This window comes from Lagopus muta, chromosome 7 (genome assembly GCF_023343835.1).
Source record: "Lagopus muta isolate bLagMut1 chromosome 7, bLagMut1 primary, whole genome shotgun sequence".
Classification (NCBI taxonomy): domain Eukaryota; kingdom Metazoa; phylum Chordata; class Aves; order Galliformes; family Phasianidae; genus Lagopus; species Lagopus muta.
Window position 1 is genome coordinate 8148337 of NC_064439.1, and position 18153 is coordinate 8166489.

Sequence of the window (18153 nt, forward strand, 5' to 3'; positions counted from 1 at the left end):
TCTGTTGAGATTTTGATCTTTGGTGGCTGACTAGCTTTCTAGAGACTTCACACAATACACATTAATAATACACTTGACAGCCACACTGCTTGTTAGGACCATTTCTCAGCACACAAAGGTGCCCATTCTCCACCCAGCAGCTGTTTCAGTGGTCCTCGGGTCATGTTGCTCTGAAGAAATCATAACCGAAATAAGATTCATCAAGTAGGTTGCAGACAAGGTAGATAAGTTGCACCGAATAAATAAATAACAAGAACAGGGAATGGAAACAGTGAAAATGACAGTGATAACAACAGATCTACATGAACAGGTTCTGAAGTTCTGAAGCTATGGTTAGTTTGGTGATATGTTTTCTATTCAAATATCTTCTATTCAAAATTAATCACATTTTTTATCATATATCCATTGTTTTAATTCTCATGCTATTCTCATTCATGAAGACATCTACTTGATTTCTAAGTCCTCCCTATTTCCTCTTCTGCCTCTGCACTTATGTGGAATATGTTCAAAGAAAAAACATATTTCATCTGTGTATACCTTTTAAGAGGCACTGCAGCCCCTGAGGACTGCTGTCTTTATCAACAGGCTCAAAGGCACCTATAATAGAGTGAATTCATTTTCACACACCTCATTTGTATCCTTTAAATCATGAATACCCAACTTTTGTCTTGCCTGGGCTGCACTGAATGAAAAGAAATTGTCTTGGGCTGCATAGGAAACATATAAGATAGTTGATAAATATAAGTAACAAAACTCATTTTATTCCTTTATCAGGCTGAGTGGAACTGGAATGAAAGCTCATGAAGAGACTACTGAGGTACAAGAGAAGCCAAAAAGATATTTTCTCTAAGGAGTTAGCAGCCACTTACTGTTGATAACACTGTTCTTACCTTCTTTGCACGGAGCGTTCAGTGGAATTAACTTGGAATTCTGCTTTATTGGATATCTAAACTATGGCTTTCAACCATTTCAGTGTGCAAACAAAAAATAACAATCTGAGCAAAAAAGCCTACCTAATTAGATAAAAAAATAGTTTAGCAGTATTCTGCCCAGTTTACAGAGGGAAATGTGTTACAGCAGATGAAAGGTAAGCTGCCCCAGTAATGCAGCAAGCCAGGGCAGAGCCAGGGTTAAAGGCATCTTGAGTTCTTGCTCAGTTGTTTTTTTAATCCCATTGTAAAACAAGCTGTAGGATTCCCAATCACAGATTGGAAGACATGCTGACAAGTACATTTTTTTGTAGAACTTTCAGAATTATTTAATAAACTGGTGATTGGTTCAGATTGAGGCATTTTAATTCACGGGTTTAAAACTTCCCAAAGCTGGCAATTCTGTTAATCTCTTATTTACAGAAAGAACTTGGGCATACTCACATTTTACAGCACAGGTTAGCTAGAACTGAGTGGAAGTAAGAATTTTTATTGAGAATCCAGAGCAGTTATGGTACCTGGAATTTGAAAACTCACAGAAAGGAAACAGAACTCATCTGAGTGAAAGTGAGTACAGCCATTACCCTTGTTTCTGTCATCATAGTTTGGGTCCCTGTTCCAGACCTGCTTAAGTTTAGGCATTCAGAAGCAGCCACTTTTCTTTGTACCAGAATTATACAAAATGATTGAAGAGTCTATGTACTAACAAAGATTAAGAGTAAACTATCCTATTACTCCTTTTTTGGTATTAAATAGATGTGTTAAGCATATGCAAGGAAATACTTGGTAACTTGATTTGCATTTGGATTGATAGTCATAGAAAGTCAAATCGGTACTAAAATAAGCACAAAAATAGAATACTGAATGCCTATCAAGTATACTTTCACATATCTGAATGCCACTCAGATGTTCAGTGTACATACTGTTTACATTTAATAACTTCATTTCCCACCCTCAGCCAGAAAGAACACAGAGATTTCTGTCAAGAGCTGTGAAATGTAACAACCTGCTGCTGAAACTGACATTCTCACCCCATATTTTTTTCCTGCAGTCTTTAAAGGGATCGCAGAACTCCCAGGAAATCCTTTTGCATTGCAAAACAGTTACCCAAAAGAAAGATGGATACCAAGAGGTGATGGCTGAAATCCCAGCCCCACAGGAATTGTCACATTTTTTACCACTGATAGTAGTAGGATTCGCATTTTACCTTCTAGGATTCACATTTTACTTCTACCTCCATGTGAGGCAATCAGAGCTGGGCAGATGGACTACGTATTAAGTTACGAGCGCTGACCTACTGGTGGTGTGTTTCCTAAATTAAAATTGGAGTGTACAGAAGTCTATCAAGAATAAATCTCTAGCTGTACAGTTGTGAAGCAAAGCTAAAAAATGAGACCAAATGCAATGCAGGGATGAGTCTTCAGGGAGCCTGGAGCAAAGTGACATGAGAACTTCCCTATTCTCTTAGCGTGGCTTTAATCAGATACTGTTGACAATTTAAATATTAACATTGTTAATTATTTCCATGAGGGCTTGTCCACTTGGGAAAGTTTTGCTTGTTACTTGAACTAGTCTTGCTGTAGGAGGCTCCACAGTATTCCTTAAGTTCACATTGGGCTTTACAAATAGCACAAACTAAGTTTGCTGTGTATCAGGGCACATTTCTATACTCCTTAACTTGCTCTGTTCAGAATGCCACAAGCTCTCTTCCCCCATTAGAAGGAAAGCTAATACGGGTTGGCTCTCAAAGGTCAGTTTTCTGTGACATCAGTGACCTGATCTGCCCTGTGGTCACAGAGTCACTTAGTCCTCTGAAAAGGAGGAGTGTATTACCGAGCTAGGACGGAAATGCCTAGAGAAACGAGCAGTGGAAAAGGACTTTTAGCCTGCTGGCAGACTGGATCTAGAGTGCTGTGTCACGTTGGATATTTGGAAAAATTTCTGCTCAGAGATGGGGAGGTATTGGAATAGGCTGCCCAGGGAGCTGGTGGAGCGCTGGGAAACCGCTCTCAGCCATAAGGGTTGGGTGGTGCGGTGAAGAGGAGGAAGACGAACTCGAAGGACACTGAGGAAGGCGCGCTGACGCTGCAAGCGATTCTACGACCCTCCGAGGGCCCAAACGAGCCGCTATGCAACGTCGCACAATTGCAACCCCAACGCGGACACCACGCACGCGCACTCCCGCCCCTCATCCGCGCGCAGCTCAGCCCGCTCCACCTCCCGCACATGCGCACTCTCGCCTCGCCCGCCCAGCCATCTAAACCTCAGGCTGAGAGCACTGCGCGTGCGCAGCGGATGCCGTCCGCGGCTCTCGTTGACCAACCAGCGGTGCCTACCGCCCTCCCTCCATGAGAGGGAGGGACCGGTCCTCCGCCATCCCATCATGCAACGCGAGGGCGGCGGCGGCGACAGCGACGGCGGTGGCGGCCGCCATGTTGTGGTAGTTTGTTGTTCGCCGGTGGTGGCTGCGCGTCGAGGGGCCGCTGCCGGGCGCTGAATCCGGGCCCTTCCCCGTTCCCTCCTCTCCCCGCCGCTCCCGGGGGCGGCACCGGAGGCGCTGTCGGGGCCTGCCGCCGCCTGGGCACGGCGAGGAGCCATGGCTGCTGCGTTGGGAGGAGGAGCAGGTGGGTTGTGCGGCCTGCGCGGGGCCCGCCGGTGGGGCGGAAGGGAGCGGGCGCTTCTCTGTCGCGAGGGGCCGCGGTGGGAGCCCGACCCGGGGGGTGAGGGGGAGTGGCCGCGCCGTTGGCCCTGCGGCCGCCGTCCCTGCGGTGCCGGGGCTGCTGGGGCCGTTGGCTCTTTCTCCTGGGCCGCGGTTTCGTTCCGCTTCGTCCCTCGGCCCCGGTTCGAATCCCCGGGTAGAATGGAGGCATTCTGGTGTCTGTTTACTTCTGAAGCTTCCGTTCGTTTGGTTCCATGTTCGTGCATTTACGGTGTGTGATCTGTTTGAAGAACTGATCGCTAATCTCGGCGGTCGTTAGAGTTTTGTTTCACAGGTAACCCAGAAGCAGAGCGTCTCGCTTGGAACGTGTAAAACGAAGTCGGTGTTTGGTCCCAGGGTTCTTGGCTGCACCAATGCACTGCTTTTAGGCTTCCGCTTGCAGCATGTTAAATGATGGTTGGACCCAGTGCTGTTCTGATGGGCACGTCAAGCACATCCTAAAACTATTGCTTGAGTGGTTTTTAAAGAAAAGACTGAAACACCCCATTGTGAATGGTGCAAGAGGGTTTTTTAGGGAATGTGTGTATTTTAGGAGCTGTGTGCCTTACCTTCACTGGGAATAGCAGGTTAGGTAGCTCTGATCAGTCATTACTTAACACATTGGTCCTTGTTTGCATGATGGTTTGTGATATTTTCTGTGCTGTTTTTGTTGTTGGTAGCCATCACAGAGAAGAACGTGGCTTGCACTTGCTGGAGTGCTCATGCTGCTACCAGTTAAGCAAACAGTGGTGAGCAAGGTATATAAATGCAATCACTGAAGGCAAATGTTACAAGGATATTCCCAAATTTAAAAATTGAAAATTTTCGGCTCGGGAGGGCAGCACCAACTGGCAATATTCTGAATATACTGAGTGTTGCTGTTGAAGATGTTACATGCACTCTTTTAAGTTTTTTACAGAAACTCTTATGCTGTTTTCTGTGATTTGGTTACTTATAATGTGGAGGTAAATGTTTGCATTTTTGATTTGTGTGAAAGTATTTTGCTGGTGCTGTGAGTGAAGGGTATTTTAAAGAAACTGTCACTTCCTAATTACTTCAATTTGTGTGTCAAAACTGTTGGAAAAGTTGAATGAGCCAATAAATGGTGGTCCATGGTCCATTAAATGTGATATGTTTTCTATGGAAACAGTAGAGGTTTTAATCTGGGTGGTCACCTTGCAACACTTTATTGAATGAAAAACAGACTAGCAGAAGTGTCTATTGCATGCTTATTCTTAGTATGACTAGTCAAGTAAAATTCCTGGTGGAAGTTCTTAAGTGCACTTCTAAACTCACTTCAAAAAACCTGGTATTTACAGGAATGGCATACACAACTTTTCTTGATAAGAGGCTGCTATCTAAAGTCAATAGTGATATCCAATTGGGCAAAAGGCTTCCTAGGTGAAAAGACCAGGACAGTGTGGTTATTTGGCTTCAGAGCTGTTCATTACTTGATCAGGTTTCAGCTTGAGGAGTTAATGTTTTAGAATTCATTCTCAGAGTGTTTGTTTTTGACTTGAAATTGTGGTGATACAACAAAATGTTTTATTATTATTTTTTTTTTTAAGGATGCTTACAGATGATTAGTAAAGATGTGCAAAATAAGTATTGGAAAAATAAATGGAACTTGAGTGTGACACCATTTTGACATAATGTTTGGCAAAGTGAAGAATTTTGTCCTTGCAGATGCAGATTGTTTGCAAGGATATGATGTGGGGCTGATAATTGAAGTACGGAACTGCTGTGTCTGCTCAGCACTGTGTCTGTTGGATTGGATGGAAGGAAGGAAGTTGGTTTGTCTGTTGTGTAGATTGTGTAGAGTTGTTGGTCACTATTTTTTTTTTTTTTTTTTAAGCTCTTGGGAAACATTGGCTTGATTCATAAGGATCGAGTGCTCACGTGTGCTCTGAGATCTTACAGTTGCTTGTCAGTCTGTTGATATGGTTAAGGTGGTGATTGCCAAACTTTAGTGCAAACTTGCATGCAAAACTGGGACCAGAGCAAACATTGAATGTTACAGTATAACAACTGTACAGTATAGCTGCTGAAATTTTTTCTTGATATTTAAAATGTAGCTTTAAATTGATGGTAGTAATCTTGTTCAGGATGAGATGGTTCAGCACATTCACACTAAAACTAAGCAAGAGCACTTGTTGATTGTCTGCTCTCTGATAGCACTGGCACCTTAATGGGTAAAGCTTCTGTGTTTATGCCTGAATGAGAGTAGAGTCCTGGATGTGGTTCATTTTCTGGGTTTTGCACGCTGCTGGATGGAGTGATGCAGCTGGACACTTACACTGAAATGTATACACTCAAACTGCAGGGTGACAGAGACCTGTATCATGAAGTATGGCTGGGCTACTGTATCAGCTGAGGACTAGTGCCAGAAAACATTACTACAGGCATATTTGCTTTCAAGCATAGCAGTTCTAAACGTATGAATGTTTTGAAAGGCTTTAAGGAAGAGCTACATTTCTCCACATATTATATCATTTAAGGTCATTATAATTGTTAACCTAACCAGAGTATCACTTGCTTTTATTATTATTGCTGCTTTATTTTTTTTACGAAGCTGAAGCCAAACCCAAACTTTGTTACATCAAATGCTTGACTTAAGATTTTAGGTCATATAGAACTTACAGTCTAGAATGTTAAAGATGGTTGATTGTCTCAGGCTCAGCCAAAGGGACCTCCAGACAAGTAGTGTTACTGGTCCACCCAATGTTTGCTGGCTATGAAAGGTACTGAAGAGTTGAAGTTTCTCATTGGTGTCCAAAGCCATTTGGGAGCTGAGCTCATGTGGATTTCATTTAAGCCTTTGGCCTTCATTCACTGTTAGACATGCTTGTGAGGCAAGAAATCATGACATTAATGTTTTTCCAAAGCAAATGTATTATTAATTCCAAGCAGGCTTTGGAAACATTTTATATGACTTGGTTTAAATGCAACCTTTTTTCTTTTTTATTTTTTTCCTCCTTTAAGATACTCCTTTCAAGCACGGATCAGGAAGAGCTTCAGTACCTGTGGCATATCACTGTTTGTTCCGTTCTTACAGCTAGCGACTTGCTTTGCGTCGCTATAAACGTGGGAAGAAATCCAGAAGCTGAGGGACACGTTGTGCAATTGCTGTGTTGTGACAGATGCTTAATCACTGAATGCTTGAGGCTTGTATGAGTAATTGTTTACCAACATGAAGATGATATGATGTTTGTCTCTAAACACATAAACCAAACTGTTTGTGTTTGTGGGGTGTTTCTCCTGCATGTGTTCTCCTGTGCATAGAACAGTTGTTTGAATGAATGCAATTTTTATGATAGGGAGCTTGACTGTCATAAGTGAAGCAGGAGTCATAGTCCTTCATCACGTTTGGTTTGCATCACAGGTCAGGGGTTCGTGTTGACCTCGTAACTAATCATAACAAGAAAAGCAGAAGTTTTTATTCAGTTGGTACTAATAGTACAGTTATGTTTCCACCCCATGTTTTAGACATGGCTGTTCCTCTTGAAGCTTGCTATTTGCCTGTATCACATAGCAAGAGATGTGAAAGAAAATTCAGTAGAGGAAGGCAACAGCACTGAAGTGGTATGCTCAAGTAATGGAAATCTAGGCTATACAGTACTTGTGTTGTATAAAATCTTGCGATGAAAGATGAAGAAAATGTTTATCAGATAAGCTTGTACACTGTTTTTGATCTTGCGACTCATGCTTGTCACGTTGTCATATCGAGTGTTTCGAGCACAGCACTGGGGAATGGGAGAGATCAAGATGGAGATGATTGTTTTCAGATCTAAGCATAGAGAAGCAGTGTTTTTCCATGTAGGTAATGGCTTTTCCTTTATCCCCATTTATTTATTTAAAGTACCCTCCTTCAGTTGTGCCCAGAAGCAGTACACCTAGTTACTTTAAAAGCCCGTTGCATAAGCAGCGTGTGATAATTTTTTTTCTTTTCTGTTGACTGGATCTTCATGGCAAGTTTTAGCCTTTCTTCATCTTGTTTAGGTTATGGAGAAATCTTTGGTGCTTTTTCAATGCCTAAAAGTAATGGTAAGTTTGGTATTTTTGATTGTGAAATACTGAAATGGGCCAAAGTACGTGATTTTGTACTGCTAAGGAGGTCGTGCAGAGAGTGTGCAGGTGCTTTTGTAGCAACAACAGTGTGGCCATGAAATGTTTTTCCCTGGCTGGAAGTCTTGGGTTGCAGTAACACAGTAACATATTCCATCTTAGCAACAGTTGCTATGTAGAACGACCTTTTTGGGCTGCCTTGGTACCATTTTGAGATATGTGGGAGCTTTGCTCTGCAGTGTTCTTGCTGATTCACCTCCCACACTTGTGAGACTTTGACTGTGTGGCTTAGGACCATTTTACATGGAAAACTATTAGTGTAAATTTTACTGAAAGGAGGACCAGAGAGTAGGAAATACCATCAGCATAGCCAGAGGGGAAATGAGGCTTGAATTCAGTGGGTTTCTAGTGTGGGCAAATTGTTCTCATAAGGTAGGAGGAGGGGAGCAAAAGACCACTGCCACAAAAAGACAAATGAGATCAGATGTGATAAGAGGAGAAAATGAGCTGTACAACAGCTTACAGCTCTGCTCTAGCTGCACCAGGTGAAGTAGGAAGTAGTCAGACCTTTTTAGTGTTGGGGATGAAGTGTGTTTGGCAGTCTTTGTGCTTACTCTGGATTCCAGCTGCCCAGAGCCCTGTGAGGCAGGCAGGCCTAACAGCAGCCAGGGTCGGTCATTCTGCTGCATCCTGCAACTCTTCTGCAGCTTTGCAAATGGTGATTTTCTCAGTGCTGCCGTGAGGAATAACCAAGTATTGGCTTCTTTCTTTCATTTTTCTAAATAACTGGTCTTTCCTGTTTTGTCATTCAGTTAATGCTTTTTTTTTTTTTTTTTTTGGTATGTGACAGGCCTTGTTCTTTCCCTTACAGTGCTGCCTGGAAGTTAGAGGCTCTCTGTGTTTAGTGATCAACTGTCAGAATCTTCCAGTCGATACTATTAATCTACACATGCCTTGCTGAGCTTTGCTGTGAACAACATGAGTTGCAACAAGGAGCCCTAGCTGTTTTGTTACATGTCTTGGCAGCAGTTGTAGTGTTCCATCCCTGGCTGCAGTGATATCACTGCAAGAAATACAAAACGTCTTTCACATCCTGCAGTGGACATTTTCCTGCTTAGAGGCCCTATGTTCATGGATTTCCCTCCTTCATTTTTTTCCTTTCCACCTTCCACATAAGATAGAATTATTCAAGCAAGAAAAAGTCTTCTGTTGCAATGTGCCCGGTGCTGATTGTTTGTCTTTCTGTAAAAGTTAATGTTTATGAGTACTTAACCATGCTTGACACAAAGATCGAATTCTTCAGGGGGAAACATCTACAAAGGTTATATGGGTTGTTGTTAACTGTTTTTGCCTGCGTGATTGGAAAACGTAGCTTCAGAAACAAAACCTCAAGCCACTCTGCCAGAGATATGCTAAATATCAAGTGGCACTGCATGTGTAAGGCCTCGGTGTCCATTTCAGTGTTTGCTGTCTCAAGCCTTGAATCTGGGACTGAATAATATTTGCAGGTCCATGGCTGGGTGGTAACCTGATTTTCTAAAGGAGATTTAAGAACTACTTTGCGTTCCGATGATGATCCATGGCGTAGTGGTGTAATTTGTGGTGCTTGTTGTCAATGTCAAATGCCAAGGGACAGATAAGTATAAAGCCTAGAAAAAAAAGCTTCCTCTCTTGCCACAAAGATCCTGGTGTTGTAAGTGTGTGATGAGATGGGAAATGATGGCAAGGAAGTGATGGGGATGTCTGGAGCAGCTCTTAGAAGCTCCACTCACTGCACACACACTGACTGGGCATTGCTGAGGCTTTGGGACACATCCTGCCACACAGCACTTGTGAAAAGAATTTTGAAAGAGTGTAATGCAGCTTTGGATTTTGGTAGGAGTTGCTCTTCAGTAGAATGGGAGGATTTTTGAGAGGTTGGAAGAGTTAAAGTTTGTATCAGTGACTGAATGGGGGTCCAGACATGCACTAGAAATTTGGCAGGAATTTGTTCTCATTGTTGGAAGTAATATTAAGTGGAAGCACTTTCCTGTCAGTGAGACAGAAGTATCTGGCCTAGAAAGATACTGAGTTGTAGTGAAGAGTTTTTCTTTTTTGCTGTACAGTAACATTAACAGAGAAGAAGATTTTGGCGTATAGCTTGGTGCGTGTTGTCTAGATTTAAACTTAGCTGCAGTTCAAGTCCATCTGTGTAAGAGTTGTGTGCTGGATTTCATCATGACAGAACTAAGATCTTCAAGCTGTGTTGGTTTATAATGAAATGCTCTATGCTTCTAAAGGTGGTACCCGGGACACAAAACCTCAGTTTTTTTTGCAAGGAAAACCGGCAGATCATAGAAAGAAATTGCTGACTTTGTGGTGATGATGATTGTTTTCCATTGACTTACTCTGTGAGCATTCCTAATTTGGGTTACTGCAAACTCAGGCATATTACTTTAAACAACCTTTGTAGGTGGTTATATCAAGTGAGTGCATTACTGCAGTTCAGCTGTAAGAACAGTGGCACTGCAGGGTATTTCTGCCTTAAAATGGCAATCCACTGTGATAATCCCTGCTGCATGGTCTTGAATGATTCTAGGGAAAATAATGTGGCAGTTCTTTTAGTGATCACAAAATTGGATAATTTGGTGTTCAAGAGGAGGATAGTCTGTGTCTGAATATCTGGCTTTTCCTTATAAGTAGGATAGGAATTGAAAGAGATTGTGGTACGTGGATGTTTGAGCAGAGAGGTGGAAGTTCGGAGTTTGTTTTAGTTGTGAAAACACAGAATATCATTTAAAATATAGCCATATCTGAGGGCAGTAAATGGAATCAAGGAGAGTTGTTTTTGTCTACTGTTTCAAAAGCAGTGAGTTGCCACACATCTTTTATTGCATTGTAATTCATACTGAGCAGTCTTATTTTCATAGTTACATATGATAGAAAATTCAGCTCTGGGAACATCACTAAGCCAGCAGTTCTTTTAAAAGAAGTTTCAATTTTTAATGTTGTTTTTTCTTTTTGTTTTGTATTGGTCACTAATACTTGTATTTTGGTTATGTGAAGAAGTGAATAGATGTGTTGTTGCATGTGGTGAATGCTGAGATTGAGTTTTAAGAGGAAAGGTAGATTTGGGTTTGGTTTTTTTCTTTTTTTTGGAGGCTTGTTAAGGGCAGAAAAGCAGAAAACCAGTTGATCGTTGACATTGTACTTAGACAAAGACTTGAGCACAGATTGTGCTGGAGGATGACTGGATATCTGTATGCTTAGTAACAGTGTAAGCTACTTCCAGTTCTTGTGTAGTTTGTTTTCTTTTAAACTCTGGCTGAGACAATTGAAGGGTTTTTACGCCTGACTTCCTTCGCTTCCTTCGACTTCTTGGGGTTGCTGGTGCCTTCCTGTGTTGTGCTGATGCTTGCTGCCATTTTCAGAGTACCTTTCCAGGACCCTGGTATGGATGGATGGGTGTGATGCGCACAAGGCAAAGAACTGTTGGACATCATTTCCTTGACCTCCAGTGTGCTTGAGCTTCATGAATTCCTGGGAAGCTTCTGTCTCTGAAGTGGTTGCTTTAGAAACAACCTTGAATTTCAATAAGAATTATTTCACGTAGTTGCCTTTTCTTTTGTTTTGTTTTTAAACAGATGATGACTTTGATCAATTTGATAAGCCTGGTGCAGAAAGATCTTGGAGAAGAAGAGCTGGAGATGATGAGTGGGACAGGTGAGTAGAATATTTTTATGCTCAGCTTCTGTATATTAAATGACATCGCTGTGTTTTCTGATTCTCACATTTTGTATTCTAACATTTGCAGTAGTGCACATTTAGATACTAATGAAGATGTTGGTTGTTATGCATGTGTCAGCAGATGTTAGACTGTGCCAAATGTATACTTGCCTTGAGGAATATAGAGAGCACTATGAAGAGATGCTATTTAAAATTAGATAAGTATAAAGCGTTTGTGGTGTGTAATTAAATTTACAATTACTGTCCTGGTTTTCCTCTACATCTTTAGTAGGGTCTTAATAATTGGCTTAAACAGATTTTTTGCTAGTACTTGAATTTGGGGATTTTTAAAATAGATGTTTAAATTCTTCAAAATCCTTTGGTAATGGAGCTTACATATGACCTTCTATTGAAAAATATGACAGCTATGAGGATTTAGAAATATGCATGAACTTGGTTATTTTTGAAGAGTGTGCGTGTGTGTTCTGAAAAACCTATGTCTAACTGCTGATTTGACTTGTCCATTATGGGAGAGAACTTTTCACTTCCTGTGAAGTTGATTTTTTTGTTATTCCTGTTTGGCAGCTGAGAGACTTGTTCAGACTGTGCCAGTTGTCACCAGGTTTCACTGTGAAAAAGGGGAAAAAAATGAAACAAGTCTTATCTAATAATCAGTCTTGTGATTGTAGTAAACAAACTTTACTGTAAGTAGTTTTCCACTGAGCTGAGCCCTGGGAGTGAACCAGCTACTCTGCATTTATTGTCATTCCTAAGGGATTAGTTAGTTTCCTCTTCCGTGCTTTCCTGCTAGGCTGAGCGAGCAGTTCTTATTGCTCTAGGAGGCAAGTAAGAATGAATAAGGAACTCAAACAATATCTTGAGTGTACAGTGTTCTGCTGTGAAGGATATTGCTGCTCTGTCATGCCAGCACAGCTGTGGGTTGGATGGTGAACTGCATCAAGGAACTGATCTGCTTTGAGAATGCAATTAAAATAACTTGTTGGAGGCAAATTGCTATACTGTGCTGCCTCCCAGCCCCAGAAATGTGATGTCGTGTTTGAGGTAGCATGAGATACCTTAGAATTACTGAAACCAATGTCATGGACAAATGTTGGTAGTAGAATATCTTTTGTTTCTTTTTTTCTTTTGCTGCTGACTTCATGGTAGACTTTTAGATGTTGATTGGCCCCATTTGTTTTGTAGCTCTCCTACCTTGGCTTAGAATGGCTAAATCATAGAACTGCTCAGGTTGGGAAAGACCTTAAAGATCACTGAGTCCAATCACGACCTAACCACACTACTCTAACTCTTAACAACCCTCTACTAAATCATGTCCTGAGCTACTGTTACTGTGAAAAGTGGTTTGGAAGAGTCAGACAGTTACTCCACTGGAAGAAGTAGTGCATTGCTATGGGTAAACCCCTGGTAGCAAAGCTATTTTCATAGGATTGAGAAAGGTTATGGAGTATTTTCACTAAGCTGACATTTTGAAACACAGAGTTTTAGACAAATGTTTTGTCTTTTAAATTTGCTTTCATTTTTTTCTTGGTTTATTATTAGAAGTTGTGTTTTATTTATTCTGTAGTAAAATTGTAAGGGAAGTGGTTTCAGGTTCAGTACTGGTGTGGTGATTCATAGAATCATTATGGTTGGAAATGACCTCTAAGATCATCTAGTCCAGCCATCCACTTACCACCAACATTGCCCACTAAACCATGTTCTGTAGTACCACATCTCCACATTTCTTGAAAACTTCCAGGGACAGTGACTCAAACATCTCCCTGGACAACCTGTTCCAGAGCCTGACCACTCTTTAGGAGAAGAAATTTCTCCTAATATCCAACCAGAACATCCCCTGGCACAACTTGAGGCCGTTTCCTCTTGTTCTATTGCTGTGACACAGGAGAAGAGGCAGACCCTCACCTTACCACAACCTCCTTTCCTGTAGTTGTAGAGGGCAGTAAGGTCCCCCCGAGCCTCTTCTTCTCCAGACTGTTCTCCAGAGTAAGCGATCCCAGTTCTCTCAGCTTTTCCTTGTAGGACTTGTGCTCCAGTCCCCTTACAGCTTTGTTGCCCTTCTCTGGATACGCTTCAGGGCCTAGATGCCTTTCTTGTAGTGAGGAGCCCAAAACTGAACACAGTACATGTGGCCTTGTCGGAGCTGAGTACAGAGGGACGATCACCTTCTACCCCTGCTGGCTGCATTATTTCTCATACAAACCAGGATGGCATTGGCCTTCTTGGCCTCCTGGGCACACTGCTGGCCCATTTTCAGTTGGATGTTGACTAATACTCCCAGATCCTTTTCTCTGTGCAGCTTTCCTGCCTTCTACCAAAGCCTGCAGTGATGCATGAGGTTGTTGTGGCCAAAGTGAAGGACCCAGCACTTGGTCATGTTGAAGATCATCTCATTGGCCTCAGCCCGGCTATCCAGCCTAAGTCCCTCTGAGGGGCCTTTCTACCCCCAGGCAGGTCAGCACTTTCTCTCAACTTGGTGTCATCTTCAAACTTGCTGAAGTTGCTCTCAGTCCCATTGTCCAGGTCATCTGTATAGATACCAAACAGGACAGACCCCAATACTGACCACTGGGGATCACCACTCGTGACCAGTAACCAGCTGGATTTAACTCCATTCACCACTGCTCTCTGTGCCCAGCCCGCCAACTGGTTCCTTACCCAGCAAAATGTGTATCTGTCTAAGCCATGGGCTGCCACCTTCCCTGGGAGAAATCTATGGGAGACAAAAAGTCAAAAGCTTTGCTGACATATATAGAGTATGTCAGCAGCCTTTCCCTCATCCACCAGGCTGATCACCCAGTCATCTTGCTGATCATTTGAGAGAATGCTTCCTACAAATTTATCTAATGGAGCATTATATCATTTGCAAATGTTAGAATTATTAATATTTTAATACTACTTTTTTATAGATTGCAGTGCTCTCTTGTGGAAGTGTTGACTTCTGTGTTTGTCTGGGTGACTGTGAATACCTTGCTCCTGAGTATGTTATTGCCTAACGTAATTGCTTGAAACTTTGTAACTGCTGGCCCTGTTCTGTACAGGACATGGTTTACTGAAAATAATAAATGAACATGGGATTTCTTTGATTCCTCGTGCTTCGTTTTGCAACTTTTCCTTACTTTTCTGGGAGGCGGGTGAGGGGCTGATTTGTCATCCATCCACACATGCACTGCATTGCTTCTTAAGAGTCCCATCCCCCAGGCATGTAAACCAGTTTGAATTCCCAGCTCTTTCTGTTCTCAAACAGTGGAGGGTGATTACTGAGAATCAGAAGGGTTTTATTATTTTGGAGTACAAATATCACATTGTTCTTAGAGAATTTTTCCCATTACTTTTCTCTGGTTTTATTTTAACATTCTTTCCCAAAACATTTGTCCTTGCTACTGCTCATGTTTAATGGGGCATGCTCATGAAATCAGAGGCCAGAAAGGCCCATATAATCTGATGTGTTTATCACGGGCTGTTAACTTATACGTTTATCTCTACAAGTAGCTGCAAACTTGAGTTTGGGAGAAATGTACCGTTCTGGTGCTGTTCAGTGAGACGACAAAAGTGATTTGATAGTTGATTTTTGTGGACATTTATTTCTTCTGACTCTCCTCTGGGACAGTTTCTCTGTACTGGCAAAAAATATCTTCCATTTTGTTGTGTTTCTTTTTTGAGGGTATTTTCTCTTGCTGATCTGGTGAGCTGAATTTATTCAGTGGGGGGAATAATGAATATTGAAGTCAAAGAAGAGCAGGTAATGAGTCTGTCTCTTCTGAGAGCAGCAAACTATTTGATGACTGTAGCCCTACTTTCTTAGAACTGCAGCATTAGGAAGACTTTTGTCTTGGTGATAGTGAGGATCAGTTTCCTTTGGAACTGTCACGGGTGTGTACTTTTATTCCAGCTTAATTTGTTTTGTATGGCTTTGGTATCAGCTTGCAGCCATTTGGTTTTCTCTATTTTTCCCTGCTGACCTAAAATCCTGTAGTAGTGGTTTTGTTAGTTGCTTTAAGAAGTGAGATCTGGTAATTCTGGTTCCTCTTCCTTCTGACCTGTAACTTCAGATTTAGCTATTTAAAAGAAGCTTGAGCTATGTATGCTTTATTGTGTAGGCTTTCCACTATTTCTTTGTTTATTCAAATAGTAACCAACTTTGCTCATTTAGAAGAAGAAAAAAACAATGTAAACATGGAAAAACACTATGAACTATGACAATTTCCCAGTTGTTATGAGCTTCGTTTATGTGCTAGTGCAATTTTTTTGTCATGTTATATTTAGAGTATGTTTGCAATTACTTCTATTGATCAAGTCTTTCTTAAAAAGGAAAGTAATCACATCAAAAGTTTTTTAGTGATATGTTGAATAGCCCTAAATATATTTAGATAATAAAGTCAATCTTTCATTGTTTTACAGTTCTGATCCAAACTTCTTACTAGCTTGGCTTGCTTTTGTCTTTGAATGTTTGTGCAACACATGCTTGCTGTCTCTTGCAGTTTGTTTGGTGCTATTTATTAAAAGCTGTCAGTGGTGGACTGTACTGCTGGGAAGTGTTTTCAATTCTCGGTGCATTTGTCAGGTTACTGGCAGCTGATTCTGTGCTGAAGAGATCAGACTTGTTTCCCTACCTTGGGTTTGGCTTTAAATTGTTCTGGAAACAATTCTGCTACAGAAAGTTTTCTGTCTCTGAAATGAAGGGCTTAAATTCTAGCTCTTCTACTCACTGAATGCGTGGTATGTCTTATGGCCTAATTTGTGCTTAATATTGCTCACAGTGATCACAGAACAGCTGCTATTAATGTTCAGTCATTCCTGGAACTGTTTGAGATCGGTAACTATGGACAAATACTGTGTGCAGATGATAACATCCCATTCAGTGCTGATATAGAAAATAATCACTTTTCTCAGAAGATTGTTTTTTATGTTTTCAGGCGCTATCTGTACACTAGCTAGGTCTTAACAAGGTTTATCTGTCAACTCTAGCAATGCTTTATGCCTTGGGATTGCCTTTAAGTCTTCCTCTGGAGCTCTAAAGAACTCTTACACATTTACTCCAATATGACTTTGCTTTCTAGTTGCTTTGAAAGAGTGGCAAATACATTCTTTTTTTGTGGGCAGAAATACTATGAAAACTATCTTTGCTTTTGATTCTGCTCATAAGGACTGTTCTCACTTTGGGGTATTTAATTTGTATGTAATTTGATTGTGGGTTGTTTTTGTTTTTTTTTTTTAAGTGTGTATAGGTTAAAATGGATTCTAATTCTTGAGTTAGAGTTCATACATCAAATCACTGTCATCTCATTTTAGTATTAGCTCGTGCTTGTTCTAATATTGGCATTTGGCAGTAAGAAGTATTTTGTATTGAAGGGTGGGTCTCCTGGGGCTAGACAACCTTTTCACTGAGGAGAGAACAACTTGTTCTAAATCATAGGAGTGTAGTTCTTTATTGTTGCATCCTCTTTATGGCAGAGCTTTTTATATGATGGAAGAAGTTTTGTGAGCCAAAACCCTGTATTTTTGTTTCCTGAATTCTTAGTCATTCTCAAAGTGGTGGTGAGCCACAGACCTGATTTCTGTAGTCCCACAGATGTCTGTTTGACCTGTCTTTATTTCCTCCTCCTGAAGCTTGGAGCTTTCACAAAATCTATAGGCCTTAATGCCTCCCAGGTTAACTGGTTTCCAAGTGCTTTCTTCTTCAAATGCAGCTTGGATGGTGTGGCCTGGAGGCTGAGTCCTGCCTGCAGCATGGCATTGTGTCACCTGCAGCTTCTGTGGGGAAATGGGAAGGAACAATTTGGCCAATATGCCCAAGAGGCCTTAAAAAGAAGGACCTGGAGCAGGGATCTGGCTAATCTTGTCATAAAGCAATATGCTTTGCCTAGGTCTTTGTACTTTGTCATGATAGGATGGATTTGGAAAGGGATAAAGAGAAAAGAAGTGTTTGCACAACAGCAGTGTTACTTTAATGTGTCTGGTTTGCGGTTACTTTTAAAATCTTTTTTTTCAACTTGCTAAATGTTTCGATGGAAGGAAAGCTTTGTGTGGAATCAGTAAAAATTCTCAAGTTACTTTCCTAAGCCATTTACCCGAAATAATGTGTCTTTCTGTTTTCTGAGGTTCAACTTTGAAAAATGTCTTAATATTTTCCAGTGAACTTGAAGATGATTTGCTTGGAGAGGATTTGCTTGCTGGCAAAAAGGTAAGAGATGTACATTAAGCGAGTTGTTATGCGTATTGAAATGTGAACTTCATTCATCTCGTTCACTGTAGTTATTTGATGTGGCTTTTTATGTATCAAACATCCCCAAAGACAGCCATGTTGCTCGAGTATCTGAGATCTGCTGTTAGCAGAGCAATCTGTGCCTGTGTCTTTTAGTGAAGTGCCTCCAAGTACGATGGTTTTTAATTAAGTTTTTTTTTCTGAAATAGTATTTGTTCTTGAAACATACAGTTCAAAAAAGAGTTGATTCTCTAAATTGATTTATCTGAAGTTCAAATTGACTTAATTTAAAAAAAAAAGCTTCCTGAAGCATTCCTGAGAATTCATTTAAACTGTCAGTTTCTTGTCTGTGTAAAGCTATTTAAAGAATACCAGTAATGTTGTGCTGCTCATTCCCAGCAGTGCTGAGGTCTGTGTGAGGTGCTCTGATTCATCCTGGGCAGTGAGAAAAGTAAAACAACAAAAGAACGTAAAAAGTCAGTAGTATCTGTAGGTAGTGCTACTATTTTGTGGAGCAGGTAGGCAGAGGATTT

General features: G+C 41.2%; 1 protein-coding gene across 6 annotated transcripts in view; it reads left to right on the forward strand.

Annotated features, from left to right (window-relative positions):
* Window positions 1-3227: 3227 nt before the first annotated feature.
* The window catches only part of RBM33 (RNA binding motif protein 33), a 95793-nt gene continuing 80867 nt past the window's right edge, over window positions 3228-18153 (forward strand). For 4 of the 6 annotated variants that reach the window (XM_048950321.1, XM_048950322.1, XM_048950324.1 and 1 more), the window contains exons 1-3: window positions 3228-3553; window positions 11316-11394; window positions 17517-17599. In XM_048950321.1, the coding sequence (XP_048806278.1) occupies window positions 11316-11394; window positions 17517-17599 (162 nt within the window). In that variant the 5' untranslated portion in view covers window positions 3228-3553. The remainder of the gene's footprint in view (window positions 3554-11315; window positions 11395-17516; window positions 17600-18153) is intronic. The other 2 variants (XM_048950325.1, XM_048950323.1) reach the window with 2 other exon arrangements.